The 15,172-nt window shown below is 43.6% G+C and overlaps 1 protein-coding gene across 27 annotated transcripts in view; it reads right to left on the bottom strand.

Annotated features, from left to right (window-relative positions):
• Positions 1-697: 697 nt before the first annotated feature.
• Positions 698-15,172, bottom strand: part of RIPOR3 (RIPOR family member 3) — a 177,747-nt gene continuing 163,272 nt past the window's right edge. For all 27 annotated transcript variants that reach the window (XM_061631275.1, XM_061631279.1, XM_061631276.1 and 24 more), the window contains 5 exons: positions 11,904-12,062; positions 9,022-9,224; positions 5,320-5,403; positions 3,775-3,865; positions 698-2,116 (listed from right to left, as the gene is read on the bottom strand). In XM_061631275.1, coding sequence (XP_061487259.1) covers positions 2,016-2,116; positions 3,775-3,865; positions 5,320-5,403; positions 9,022-9,224; positions 11,904-12,062 — 638 coding nt within the window. In that variant the 3' untranslated portion in view covers positions 698-2,015. The remainder of the gene's footprint in view (positions 2,117-3,774; positions 3,866-5,319; positions 5,404-9,021; positions 9,225-11,903; positions 12,063-15,172) is intronic.

Raw genomic sequence — 15,172 nt, 5'->3', positions numbered from 1 at the left:
CAGATGAAAGGGCCATCTAGTTCAGGGGTAGCCAACGTGCTGCCCTCTATATGTTCTTGGACAACAATTCTCATCAATGCTAGTCAGCATGGCCAAGAACATCTGGAGGGCACCATGTTGGCTGCCTCTGATCTAGTTCAGTATTCTGTTAGCCAGATGTCTGGGCAGTACCACAAAGCAGATATGAAGGTATCAGCCCTCTCCTATTGTATGGCACCAGTATTCACCTCTGGCTACAGAGAACCCATTTAGTTAACATTTGTTGATACACCAGTTGCCCATCTTCTATGAATTTGTCTAGCCTTTTTTCTTTCTAAAGCCGTTGCCGCGTTTTGTGGCCAAACTTGCTTATAACGTCTATGTGTGCAGTTTGTTGCAGCATGGATATGCATGGAAGAGTTCAGAAGTAATTTTGAATGTCAGTCCATCTTTCCACTATTATTTCAAAAAGAAGGCATGTACTTGATAGGTAACCTTTGTAGTTCACCAATTAACAACTCCCACAGCATGCAGGGATACGAGTCTCGGGAGAACTTGTGCATTAGCACAGTGCATTAGCAAGAGAATCAGCCCAGCAATGGTGCCTGACTGCTTTTGCTATCAATTCTCTGCATAGTGTTGTTTCCAAAGCATCTCTCCCAATGCTGAACCCACTATTTTGTACTTTCTATACGTTATTACTAGAAGAAAAATGCAATTGGGAATTCAAACATTTTAATAAAACTTTTTTAAAAATATGAAAACTAACCCCAGCAATAAATACTGAAAAGTAAAAAAAAACACAAAGCGCTGTATACTGTATAAAATATGTACATTAAAAGCCAAGGGCCATGATCCAGTGATGGCAGCCTGCATACACACACACTTTGAAGTGCTTCCTGTTATCAGCAACAGGCGAAGTTCCCAAAACACTCACAGCCAAAGCGATGGTAAACCTGTGATGGTTCAGATGCTGGACTCAAATTCCATTAACCTCTTGACAACATGGGCAATGATAAAAGGAAGATGGGGGTTATTGTCCAGCAGCAATCGCAGGCCACAGCTTGCCCATACCTGCCCTAACCTGTTTACTCAGAAGTGAGACTCGCTAGATTCAGTAAAAATGTTACTGTAAATATGCTAAGGATTACAGCCACAGACCACTTGAAATAGTTTCTTAGTTATAATCTAAAGAGTTTTAAAACCCAGAATTAAGCACTGAAAAGGAAGGAACTGGCTTCTTGTTTTCTCTTATATTGCCAGGCACTAGATTCTGGTGTATGTGTTTTAAGACAAGTGCAGGCTTAACTCTGGAAAGTGCTCAATAATAGGTCACAAATCCCAAGTTTTTCAATCTAATTTAAGACCCCAATAGGTCCATGTTTGTCTTCTCCACTGGCCACAGCAAGGTGCCCCTGAAGGAGATTTCAGGTTAATTGATAATATCTAATTACTTTAGAAATCTGTGTGTGAAAGTCTCCGTCCACAAGATTAAGCAATAAATATACAGATTATTCTCTTATGCCTAAACCAAAGGTTTGTCTTGGTTTGAAGGCATAGAGGGCTGCCTTTTCTTTAATGCCATTCACTCACTGCAGTCCCAGTTTGATCCTTCTCATTCCCCCAGCCCCACTTGGAAAGCCTTCTGGGAGATTCACAAAACATCTCGCACTTGGAAAAGCTGCTTCTTTCTCCTTTCCTCATTGAGAATCGGGGACAGAGAGCTTTGCTGCAAGTTTTCCAAATGCCTTTTACAGGTTTAACATTTGTTGTGATACTGAAGATTGGAGAATGTTTATACTTTTGTTTACACAGTGCCTTCTGGTTATAAGATCAGAGTCACCAAAAGTTTTTACACCTATCACCTGTGCTAAAACTCAAACTCTGTTCTTTTTCAAGAATTCTTGGTATTTAAAAAAATCCAGCTGAGACAGATTTACAATTTGTGTGCTGTCCCTGGTACTCTGTACCTTGTCACATACTGATAAAAACAAGTGCACACAGAACAAGACAGCGGCCTCACTTGAAGGTACTGTTTAAAATACTGTAATTTCAATTTCAGCTTCTTGATACATAGTCTCCCTCAGTTCACAACAGATTTTGTCCATTTTTTCAAAAGCCAGCCTTCCTTTTTCACCTGTGTAGAAAGAGACAAGACAAATCAGGAGGTTGATGAACATTGTTTAATAAAGCAAAGTATTCCTTCTGCATAACTTTTCTACTACTTTGACCAATTTATACAACTGCATGGAAATAATTTCTTACGAAGAAAATAGTGTACAGTGTGTCTAATGGCTCCCATAGCAAACTACAAAAGTCAAAAAGGATATTGAAGAGCTGGAAAAGGTGAAAAACGGGTGACCAAAATCATCAAGAGGCTGGAGGGACCTTTGGGACTTTTCAGTTTAGAAAAAAAAGTAAAGGGGGGGGGGAGAGATGCTAAAGGTGTATAAAATTATGCTTGATGTGAAAAAAATCAATAGAGATTTTTTTCTCACATGCACAATACTAGCACCCGGTCTGTCCAATGAAGCTAACATCCAATGTTAGATTCAGGCCAAACAAAAGAAAGTACTTCTTCATACAGCACACATTCACTAGCCACAGTGGCTATGTTTAACCACCACTGGAGGCACTATGCTAGTCAGCGTGGCCAAGAACATCTTGCTAGGAATCCCAAGTGGGGAGTGTGCTCTTGCACTCAGGTCCTGCTTGCAAGCTTCCCATAAGCACCTGGTTAGCCACTGTGAGAACAGGATGCTGGACTAGATGGGCCACTGGCCTGATCCAGAAGGGTTTGGCTTATGTTCATACAGTTAAACTATGGAATTCACTCCCACAAGATATGATGGTCACCACTGGCTTTAAAAGAGGATTTTACAAAATCATGGAGGGGCAGGGCTGCCGATGGCTACCAGCCACACTGGCAACGTTCCTCCTCCACTGTTGGAGGCAGTATGGGAAGTAGCTGCTAGGGTGTTTTTACGTAGGGGAGGATAGCACTTCACCATCACCACCACATGCAGTTCACTGTCACAGTTCAGAATACTAATACCTCATTCTGCATTGTGTGCATATCAGTGCTCAGCAGCACTTTGGAAATTACAGAGAGGCTGAGTAATTAAGTTCTTGGGTTGAGTGAAGTTTGTCCTTCACTTTGCATCTCTCATTACACTTTGTCTACTGTGAGAACAGGGTGCTGGACTGGATGGGTCATTGGCCTGATCCAGCAGGCTCTTCTTACGTTCTTTCACAGTTGCTGGAGTATTTAAATGCTGTATTATCCAAAATATGAGTTGCCCCCCATGGAATAGGTTTTCTCTCATTCCTGTGATGATAAAGGAGGCCATATTGCACCCTCATCCATTGGACCAGTGGCAGCAGGCACGAATGGTGCCTTGTGCCTTGCAAGAGAACCCTGATGCTATGCCTCTGACGGAGGCAGAGCCAGCTGGCACGACAGGTACCAGGTACTGGAACAAGGCACAGAGGTTTGTAGGAATGGGATGGAAGGAACCAAAACCAGAGTTTCTGTTAGTATGCACTTCCCTTGTAAGAACCACATACGACGGTCACCCCCATCCCCAAAATTTGTCATAAGAACAATGCTACGAATTATCCACCATCATGGCAAAAAATCCCCGGCAGGCGCCATCCAAAGTAGAGGCCAGTTCCTTAGGGCAAGTGACATTGCATCTCCATGCAAAAGCCTACTAACTAAATTGTGGCTTCTGCTTTAACTTGCTATTCGCTCTAATTCAAAATCCATCAGCAGAGAATCATTAAAGCATTTACCAAACGAAAGAGTCGCCTCTCTGGCAGCATTCCGCACTTCCTCTGATTCTGATAGACACAGTCTGGCAATTTGTTCTATACTCTCAGTGCCCTGTTTTGTAAAAGAAGCAGAGCAGGAACAGCTGTTAAATCATTCCAAAAGGCTTCCTTGCTCTTAACATCAAAGTATTAATTAATGGGTGGCCAACCTGTGGCAGCGGAGAGGAGCAGCCAGAGATTGTATAACACAGAATATTGCCTGTGTTCCGATTTGTCTCTCAAATACTGTGCTCCTGCCAGTTCCCCAGCTCCATAATCCACAGGTAAAACCAGGCCACAACACAGAAGTCCACATGTATACTATAGTGCCCCCTAGAGTAGCATTATCCTATACTTTGAACTGACTTGTGACGACTCAGGGAAAAGGGGGGGAAATGGGGGGGATGTTTTTTCCCCATTTTTCTCCAAGTCTCACTAAAATGAATGGCTAATTTGCCATGTACTGATGCATTCTACTAGTGCTTCCTTCCAATGGGGCTTGGGAATTAAGGATTTCCAGCAGATACCAGTGGATGTGCACTCAGTCTAAAAAATTAATATTTGCTATTTGGCAATGCTTAGTTCTATACGTTTAACAGGAACCTTGTTCCTAGTGAGGACTAGATGTTTTCACAAATACATAATGAATTTGGTGTATGCATGGCCAGCTGGCTGGCCTCCTGTACAGGAGTACTCTGTACTGCAACTTTTTGTTGCAGGTCCAACTTGTTAGTTTCCAATTTCAAAATGACAGCATGAAGATTAATTCCTTGACTTACAGGAGGATGAAATCCTTCCTCCATTTTCCTGTCAGCCAGTGACTATTCCATCCACTATAGTTAACACCAAAAACATGGAAGCAGAAATAGAGGGGCAAACTGGATGATAAATGCACACACACACTTAACATAGCAACTGTATAGGAAGGAATCAGGATCAAGATCATGGGGAGTGGGTTTGTGTCACTGGCCAAATGGAAATTTCCCTTCTGGCTCTGGGAATAGGAGGTGAGGGGGGATTTTTATCAGGACCGTAGCACAGGGAGAAAGTGTTAACCCCTCTTGTGGCACCTGATTGCAAATACTGTCAGAGGTGGTATGCTTCTAAGTACCAGTTACGACTGAACATGAGTGAGGAGAGTGCTCTTGCACTGAGGTCCTGCCTGAAGGCTTCCCACGGGCACCTGCTTGGCCACTATGAGAACAGGATGCAGGACTAGATGAAACCTTGGCCTGATCCAGCAGGCTCTTTTCTTCACCACTGCAGTTGTCATGTAAATTACAAATATTTGGATATGTTAAATGCATACACACATTTAATCTATTATCTATGTTTGTTTTGGGACAGCATATTTTTGTCTTTGAGTGTGTGTGTGCTTGTTTGTGTGTGGATGCCCTCTCTGTCTTCCAAATTATTACAATCAAGTTTTGGCGATTCTTGCCCCCTCTGCTGGCTGCCTGTGAAACAAATGTGTTTGCACAGACACCTCTCTCACAACCCACTAAACAAGAATTTTGAAACACTCACTCTGAGGTTTTTGAGGGCCAGACATGCGGCTTGTTGTAATTTTGCATCATCATTATTTAAGACATCTGTGTAAAAAAGAAGAGCCTAGAAAATACAATGGAACATTTAATTTCATTGTTAACATTTCCCCCCCAGAAATGCCCTAGGCATAGATGTTGGAACCTCATAACTCTAAGTCCTGTTTCCCCCACAATTCCCCCTCACCTACTCTTCCTGTGAACAGATATGTCAGAGAGATGCCAGGAAGGGAGGTGAAGAAAAGAACAGCCTGGCTAGCAAGCAGCAATTATAGTGGTGATGTTGATTGCAAACACTGGACAGGGGTGGGGTTTTTTGGCACTTCATTGCCTCAAAATGGCCCCCTACAAATAAATCCGCCTTTACCCAGCACTATAATTTTTAAGAAGCAATACCAACCAGCCACGAGTTTGTAATTTTGACAGTTTATATATTGTTTAAAACTATGAAATCGGAATTCTTCTAAAATGCTTGCTGGAATGATTCGTTGACTAGTATACCAGGCAAGGCCAGTGAAATCCAATGTCTGCCTGAATCCACCCCTGATTTGGAGAAGCAGTGTCACGGTCCCTTTGGACTTTCCCTAACCTGGTGCCCTCCAGATGTTTAGACTACAATTCCCATCATCCTTGCCCATTCGCCATGCTGGCTGGGGGTGATGGAGAGGGATGATGCCACTGCAATGGACTCATCTGTGGATTAGAACATGTCATCTATTGAATAGTGAGCCATAGCACTGAAGTACTGCCATAACTTTCCTTCCATATGGAATATAGGAAGCTACTTGATACGTGGTCAGACTATTTGTGCATTAGGACCAGTATTGTTGATTACTCCTCCAGGGTTATAACCACATTCCAGTGTTTTAGGCAGAAGTCATTCCAATCATGTGCCCCCCTGATACTTTTAACTGGTGGTTATCAGGGACTGAGCCTTGGAATTTCTGCACTAGTCATGATGACTATGTCCTACCTCCACTGTCGGAGGCAGTAAGCCCCTGTATACTAGGAGTATGCATGGGTCTTGAGATTTGCCTTGTATCTGCATCTGTTTAAATTTTGATCAACTTGATCAACTTGTTCATTAATGACCTAGAATTAGGAGTGAGCAGTGAAGTGGCCAAGTTTGCTGATGACACTAAATTGTTCAGGGTTGTTAAAACAAAAAGGGATTGCGAAGAGCTCCAAAAAGACCTCTCCAAACTGAGTGAATGGGCAGAAAAATGGCAAATGCAATTCAATATAAACAAGTGTAAAATTATGCATATTGGAGCAAAAAATCTTAATTTCACATATACACTCATGGGGTCTGAACTGGCGGTGACCGACCAGGAGAGGGACCTCGGGGTTGTAGTGGACAGCACGATGAAAATGTCGACCCAGTGTGCGGCAGCTGTGAAAAAGGCAAATTCCATGCTAGCAATAATTAGGAAAGGTATTGAAAATAAAACAGCTGATATCATAATGCCGTTGTATAAATCTATGGTGCGGCCGCATTTGGAATACTGTGTACAGTTCTGGTCGCCTCATCTCAAAAAGGATATTATAGAGTTGGAAAAGGTTCAGAAGAGGGCAACCAGAATGATAAAGGGGATGGAGCGACTCCCTTACGAGGAAAGGTTGCAGCATTTGGGGCTTTTTAGTTTAGAGAAAAGGCGGGTCAGAGGAGACATGATAGAAGTGTATAAAATTATGCATGGCATTGAGAAAGTGGATAGAGAAAAGTTCTTCTCCCTCTCTCATAATACTAGAACTCGTGGACATTCAAAGAAGCTGAATGTTGGAAGATTCAGGACAGACAAAAGGAAGTACTTCTTTACTCAGCGCATAGTTAAACTATGGAATTTGCTCCCACAAGATGCAGTAATGGCCACCAGCTTGGATGGCTTTAAAAGAAGATTAGACAAATTCATGGAGGACAGGGCTATCAATGGCTACTAGCTGTGATGGCTGTGCTGTGCCACCCTAGTCAGAGGCAGCATGCTTCTGAAAACCAGTTGCTGGAAGCCTCAGGAGGGGAGAGTGTTGTTGCACTCGGGTCCTGCTTGCAGGCTTCCCCCAGGCACCTGGTTGGCCACTGTGAGAACAGGATGCTGGACTAGATGGGCCACTGGCCTGATCCAGCAGGCTCTTCTTATGTTCTTATGTTCTTATGATCTGCTTTTGAGTCACTTTGAGTTCTCTCCTTTTCAATCTCTAATTCAGCTCTTAAACTGTGCTGCATCAAACAAAGCTCTGTTTTCTCCCATTCACAATAATAGAAAATCTAAAATAAAATATTTCCCCCTTTTTAGCAAAAGTTGCTGAAATCCGCAGGCATAGGAGCTCTCCAGAGTGGATTAAGCCTGCCAGTTTGCAGACAAATAAATCCACAGATATATTTTTTTGAGGGGGGCAGGGGGAGTAAAAGGGATTCACTTCCCTCCATAAACCCTAATTGGGGGAGGAACAGTGGGGGTTTCTCTCTTGCTCCTTCTTACCTTAAAATAATTAAGAGGTGACTGAGTGGTGAGTATTCTGGGTTGAACAGCTAAATGTTCTTTGGCTTGGTGGGGGTCCTGATCCAACTCGCAGGACATCAGGCTTCATGATGTGTTGCCCTGATTTCCCTTGTTATTCAGTTTATATACAGAATCAATGCACACCCCTAGTGTATACCAGTTGCTAGGAATCACAAGTGGGGGGAGTGCTGTTGCACTCCTATCCTGCATGTTATCATTATCTTTATTATTTCTCCTTACCTGCCCTTCACCATTAGGGCCCAGGGTGGGTTGCAGCAATTTAAGAAAACAAAACAGCTTTAAACAAATTACAGTCTCAGATTACAGTCTCTCTCTGTCTCTCTCTCTCTCTCTCTCTCACACACACACACACACACACAAACAAACACATCAGGTGTCAAAGGCCACCTTTGAGGTATGTCTTTGGCATATTACAGAAACTACATAATGAAGATGTCAGCTACACCTCTGTGGGGAGGGAATTCCCTGACTTAGGGGCTGCCACAGAGAATGCTCTCTCCCTTGCCACCACCCCCTGAACTTCTGGGGGCAGTGGAACTACCAAGTGTTGACCATTGAACCTGAGTTTGTTTTCCATCAAGTCTGAAAAACTGTAGCTAGGGGGAGTTATGTCTTTGCCCAGTCTGGGAACGGACTGCCAAGGCCGTTGCTATGGTAACCATCGCGATAGACTGGGAAAAGGTCTAGCAGCTATCTGTGTTAAGCTGTGTCTTCTGTGTATTGCCTCTGAACTGAGAGGTCGTCTTCTGTGTTTACCTTTGGAGAGAGATGTACCAGAAGGGGGGTGTTGAAGAAACTCTACATGTTTTTACTCTTAAGCCTTTGGCCGTAATGTCTTAATAAAGACTCTTAACATGATCTAATGCTCTGAAGAGGTTTCTTGCTCAACTTAACTCCAATGTAATGTATGCTGTTTCACGCAAACAACGCACACACGTCAACACCAAGAGGGCCCCTCTGATTCCCAGACATCAGGTTGACCCCTGTGAGAACAGGATGCTGGACTAGTCGGGTCTTTGGTCTGATCCAGCAGGACTCTTTTTATGTCCTTGTATATGCAAAACAATTCCTCTACCATAGAGCTATGGCCTGTTCTCCTACATAGATGTATATTATTTGGATGCAATAAATAAGGAACACCAAGGTAAGTGGAAAGCTAGTACCTTTTCCCTGAAATTCCTATCAGCTGCTGCACGAGAAAGACATGATGTGGCTGCTTTTCCCACACGATGATTTTCATCAAGCTGCAAAACTGCAAGGAGTTGTAAGGTCTGTGGAAGGGGTTGTAGTTGACTTAGTCGCTTCCCTTTCAGTTTCTTTATTTTCTTCATTCTCCCAGGACGCTGGAGGTCCTCAGTTAATATCACTGCAGAGGAGGAATCCAACCGTAAATGGAGAGATCCTGAAAAGCTCATTCCAATTTCTTCTCTCTTCCCTTTGCTGTATGACTATTAAGGTAACTGACTTGGGTTGTAACTAGTGAAGTCATCCTGTCACACAAGGACTTCCTCTCCATCTCCTCTCCTAATAGGCCTCCCATGCACCCCAAAATCTGCTCTGGAGGATTGGGAGAGCCCCCTGAACAGATCTGCGGGGCACAGGCAGGTTGAGGAAATCCTGCTGTGCAGGTATAAGTCCTTGCATTAATGGGACAACTTCACTGGATACAACCTAATACCTTTAAACAAAGAATGACATTTGAAGATATCGTGCTGAATTAGGCCACTGGTCCATCCAACCCTGTGCTAGCTACTATGACCGACAATATCACTCCAAGGTCACAGGAAAAGAAAGATCTTTCCGACCAAAAATCTTTTATTTTGAAATATGGGAGATTGAATGTAATAAGACTCCTGCTAGATCAAACCTATGGTCTATCTACTCCAGCATCCTGTTTTCCTCAGAAGCCAATCAAATGCCTCCAGAAAACCACCTTCATGACTAGGATCCATTGAAAGACTCATCCCCCATAAATCTTCTAATCTCCTTTTAAAGTCACCTAAGCTAGTACCTCCACATGTAGTAGCATTAATTGTGAATAGTACTGAATGGACGATACATTATTTGTGAAGAAGGCTGGATGATACCAACATCTATTTTGTGTGTGAGAGAGTGTGTGAGAGAGTGTGTGTGTGAGAGAGAGTGTGTGTGTGAGAGTGAGAGTCTGTGTGTGTGAGAGAGTGTGAGTGTGTGTCAGAATAAGAGTGTTGGTGACTGTGTGTGACTGACTGTGTGTGACTGTGTGTGTGAGTGAGTGTGTGTGTGAGTGAGTGTGGGAGTGTGAGTGTGTGTGAGTGTGAGTGTGTGAGAGAGACTTCTCTCTGTCAACTTTGACCACCCCATGAATAATTGAATAAACCTCTGACATGATCCTCTGCCATCACTTTTTTTTTTTGAAACTAAAAAGTCTCATATTTGTGTTCTCTGGATTACTTCCATCCCTAGAATTCTGTAGTTGCCTTCAGGGCTACAGATTTGAGTGGGCTGTTGGTATAGTGCCCTCTGGTCTACTCCCACCGGCCCAGCCAACATGGCCAATGGTCAGAAATGATGAGAGTTGTAGCCCAAAATAACTAGAGGGGACCAGGTTGGAGAAGAATGTGAAAAATCAGAACCAGCCACCTGGTGGTGATCAGAGCAGCGTGAAAGGGCTGTAGCTCAATGCTAGAGCATCTGCTTTGCAGGAAGTCCCATGTTCCATCCCTGGCATCTCCAGATAGGGCTGTGAGAGACTCCTGCCTGAAACTCTGAAGAGCCACTGCCAGTCATTGTAGACAATGCTGAGCTAGATGGACCAATGATCTGAGTCAGTAGAAGACAGCTTCCTATGTTCCTATATCAAAGGGTCCCCAATGCAAACATAAATGGAGGGACCAACTGGGGCTCCCAGCAGCTGCCTGATGGTGCTGCATGTTAATACTGGGACTGTGGCAGAATCCAACATAGCACTAGGGCAATCATTCAGTCAGCACAAGGATTTCTGCTTGAGTAACTGAATGTTCTCCTCCCCCTGCATGACCCCTAAATCTGTTCTATGGATTCTCCCAACCCTCTGGAACCAATTTAAGAAGGGTGGAGGGCACCTATGGGGGGAGAGGGTGGAAGTCCCATTGCACAAACAGAAATCCTTGTGCATGAGGAGAATGTTGCCAGTTTCCTAAGGCATGTGCCTTTATTTATTTTTCTGTAGAAAGGCCAACAAATTCAATACAGAGAACTACAACAGTGCCTTGAGCTCAGAGGAAAGATGGGGTATAATCATTTTAAATATAAATGTACTGAGCCGCAAAAATATTTTTTCTATTAACTTTATTTTAATACTTCATTTAATTGAAGCAACTTATTATTTATTTATTTTATTCTATTTATATCCCACCCTTCCTCCCAGTAGGAACCCAGGGCTGCAAACAAAACCACTAACACTCTAAAACATCATAAAAACAGACTTTAAAATATATTACAACAAAACATCCTTAAAAACATATTAAAACAAAACATCTTAAAAAAAAGGTTTAAAATCATCTTAAAAAGCAAATCCAACACAGACACAGACTGGGATAAGGTCTCTACTTAAAAGGCTTGTTGAAAGAGGAAGGTCTTCAGTAGACTTGATTCCTGTAATGCACTCTATGTGGGGCTGCCTTTGAAAAAGGTTCAGAAATTACAATTGGTTCAAAATGCAGCAGCCAGAATGTTAACTAGAGCACGGCACAGGGAGCATATCACCCCTGTGCTTTATCAACTCCACTAGCTCCCAATTTGTTTCCGGGCCCAATTCAAAGTGCTGGTTCTAACCTTTAAAACCCTAAACGGCCTTGGACCAATGTACCTGAGGGACCACTTATGCTCATATGTACCTGCCCGGGATTTAAGATCATCTGCACCCCATCACCCTATCACAGTTGCCATGGGATATCTAAATTTATCTATAGTTTCAATGTGCAACAGCCAGTGGTGAGCCTGGGAGAATGACTCAAAATTGAAACTGCCTCTGGGGCTCTAACCAAATCTTAAACAGGGTCTTCCTCCTCAGCCATCCATTTACCTTCTTTAGCGAATCTGGCCAAGTATTTCTCCAAGTTGTTCACATGGTGCTTCTCCAGATAGTTGTAAAACTGGAATAATGTCACTGATTCGGCTGGAAGATCTGCCGAGAGAAAGAACAGACTGCCTCCAACTATCTGCTCCAGGAACATCTGCAAAACTGAAAGAGGGAAATGAAATGAGGAGTGGGATGTTTTTCAGAAGTGTGAGTTGCTTGTTGTTTTAAAAAAAAAAAGTAAGGCAAACAGTTCAATCCAAATTCGAGATGCCCATCAGTTAGGTCAGGAGTGGGGAATCTGTGGCCCCCCAGATGTTGCTGAACTACAATTCTGATGACCAATGGCCACGGATGATGGGACCTGTAGTTCGGCAACATCTGGAGGGTTAAAGGTTCCCCCACCTGCGTTAGGTAATTGAATTTGTCTCAGTATATGAAAATAAGAAGAGCCCTGCTGGATCAGAGCAAGAATGTATCTACTCCAATATTCTGCTCCCACAGTAGCCAACTAGATGTCTTTGGGAAGACCATAAATAGGACAATCTGCCATATACTAAATCAGATCATTAGACCACCTGGCTCAATGTTGTTTTCTCTGGGCAGGTTCACACAACATGGTAAGCCAAACTATGGCTTAGCAAGGTTGTGTCAATGCTCACAGTCCTACATAGGTCCTCAAAGCCACTTTGCTCCTCCCCAGTCCCTATTACTGCTCCCTATGTTGGGACTGGTGGTGAAGCTCTCTCCTTACTAACCATGAGCTATAGTCAAAAATAAACCATGGCTGCACCTCATGGTTAATGAGGAGAGAGCTTAACTGCAAGCCTGGATTCAGACGACATGCTAGCTAAGCCAAACCTTGGCTTAGCTCACTGCGCTTCTCCAGTAAAAAGGACCAGGGTGGATCAAGGCAGCTGCAAGCTCCTCTCCTGGAGCCCACATGTTCATGCAGCCGTGCTAAGACATAGTTTATCTTACTGTATTTAGCAAACCAAATCTATGAGATTGGCAGTGGCTTTCCAAGGTCTTCAGCACAGGTCTTCCCCTTCACTGCTTCCTGAGATTCTTTTAGCATGAGGGGAAACTCATGGGGACTGACCCTGAGACCTTCAGCATGCAATGCATGTGGTCTGCCCCTGAGCTACAGCCCCTGCTAACAAACTGACAAACTGATAATCTAGGATCACTACTGTATATATTTTACCACTACTGCCTAAGCACTTTGTGTTGAGGGCATAACACAACCCACAATCCTCTGTAAACCTGGCATTCCATCCTATCCAAAATAACAAAGGGCATTTCATTTATTTATCTAGGGCACAGTCCTAGCACGGCTGCTGGGGGGGGAAATCTGTGTTAGTAGGAGATGCGGGACTGTGTTTGCACAGGAGTCCCACTGAAATCAACAGAAGCCACTCTGCAACAGCACCTAGGAGTTACCACCTTTAAAGGACAACTATTTATCATTCACAGGCATTCATCATTCATCGGCAAGTCCTTATGCATAAGTAAGACGCTGCCAGACTTCAGCCTAAGGCAGAAATCCTGAGCACATTTACATGAATGCAAATCCTAAGCAAAATGTTAAAAATAAAATCCCAACTCTGCTCAGCTTCAGAGTCAGTTTGAAATATTTTTGCAGAAAACATATGGCTTTTGGCAGGCATATAATTCTCAGGACTGGGAAATCAGCACAGAGGTGTTTATTTCCTCTGTGCAATCCAGTACACAACTGCAAGGAAAAAACATGGTGCAAACCAGCTGCTTGGAGAGGGAGAGATGCAGCCATTGCTGCCCCTTTTCAGGCCATTACATTCAAGGGAGTTATTTGAATACACCAAAGAGCAATGGTTCCAAAACATCTTTCCCTGCAGACCACTTCAAAATTGCTGAGAATCTTGGTGGACCACTTAAATGAGTTTTTCTGCTTGTTGTAGCAATGCTAGATGCTGTATGAATTTAATTGCATTTAATTGCTTCTTTTGTTTTATTGTATTAGTCTGAATTCCATAGAAATCCATAGAATTCAAATTGTAAGTGTTCTCTGCAGACACACCGTGGACCACCTGAATTAGGTTTACAGACTACTGGTGGTCCACAAACCAGTTTGGGAAACGCTGCCAAAGAGCTAGTGCAAAACAGGAGCTGAAACAGAGGTGAGGAACCTCTGGCCTGGGGGCCAAATGCAGTCCCCCAGACCTCTCTATCTGGCCCTCAGAACTCTCCTCAGCCACACCCCCTCTCCAGGCCTCTACTTTGTGCCCTTGTAGAGTGCTTTTGCCTTGGTGGAATGTGTCCCTTGAACTACTTCTTGTCTGCCTGGATGGAGAATAGAGGGGTGTATGTGCATTTGTATAAATCTAGCCTACTGTACAAAGATAAAACTTACATTTCTTGCTCCACCCACTTTTGCCTCTGGTCCCACTCACCACTGGTATGTGGCCCTCAGAAGGTTTCTCAGAAAGGATTGCGGCCCTTGGCTGAAAAAGGTTCCCCGCCCCTGAGCTAAAAAGAACAGAACACAAAGGCTCTAATGCAGGGCTAGCTAACCTGAGACCATTGAGATGTTGCTAGCCTACAACTCCAATCAGCCCTGACTATTGGCCATGCTGGCTAGAACTGATGGAATTTGGAGTCCAACAGCATCTGACGGGCCACAAGTTCCCCACCCCTGCTCTAATGCTCCATGGTCTACAGCAGGGATAGGGAACCTGTGCCCCCCCCCGCCCCACCATGTTGCTGAACTACATCTTCCATGATCCCCAAAGAATGGGCATGCTGGCTGGGCTGATGGGAGTTGGAGTCCAACAACATCTGGAGGACCACAGGTTAGCCCCCCCCCCCCCGCAGGTCTACAGGATGGCTCTAAGCTTTGACATATAGCATTAGTGGCTAGGAGACTAGGCCATGAATTAGGAAGTAATGAGTTCAAATTTCCCCTCTGGCATGAACTCACTAAGTAGCCTTTTGCAAGTCGCTCACTCTCAGCCTCAGTTCCACCAACAGCTGTATGGGAGATTGTAATATAGAGCCAACCAGGAGACAGTAATACTGAGTAGGGCTGTTGTAAGGCTTGCTGAGATAATGTTCATGAAATACATGGCACTGGAAGCAGATTGATTTTATTTATTTATTTCAAAACATTTACATACCACTTAATATTTCAAAAATCTCGAAGTGGTGTACAGTCTAAAAAACAAACAATATATCATGAAAACAAGAAGCAAAAATGACTCACACCATAGTTCTTCTCCATCTAGTTGTGCACCAGA

This window comes from Rhineura floridana, chromosome 6 (genome assembly GCF_030035675.1).
Source record: "Rhineura floridana isolate rRhiFlo1 chromosome 6, rRhiFlo1.hap2, whole genome shotgun sequence".
Taxonomy (NCBI): Eukaryota; Metazoa; Chordata; class Lepidosauria; order Squamata; family Rhineuridae; genus Rhineura; species Rhineura floridana.
Note: the sequence above shows the minus strand (reverse complement) of the source record. Positions and strands in the feature narration are given on the sequence as shown.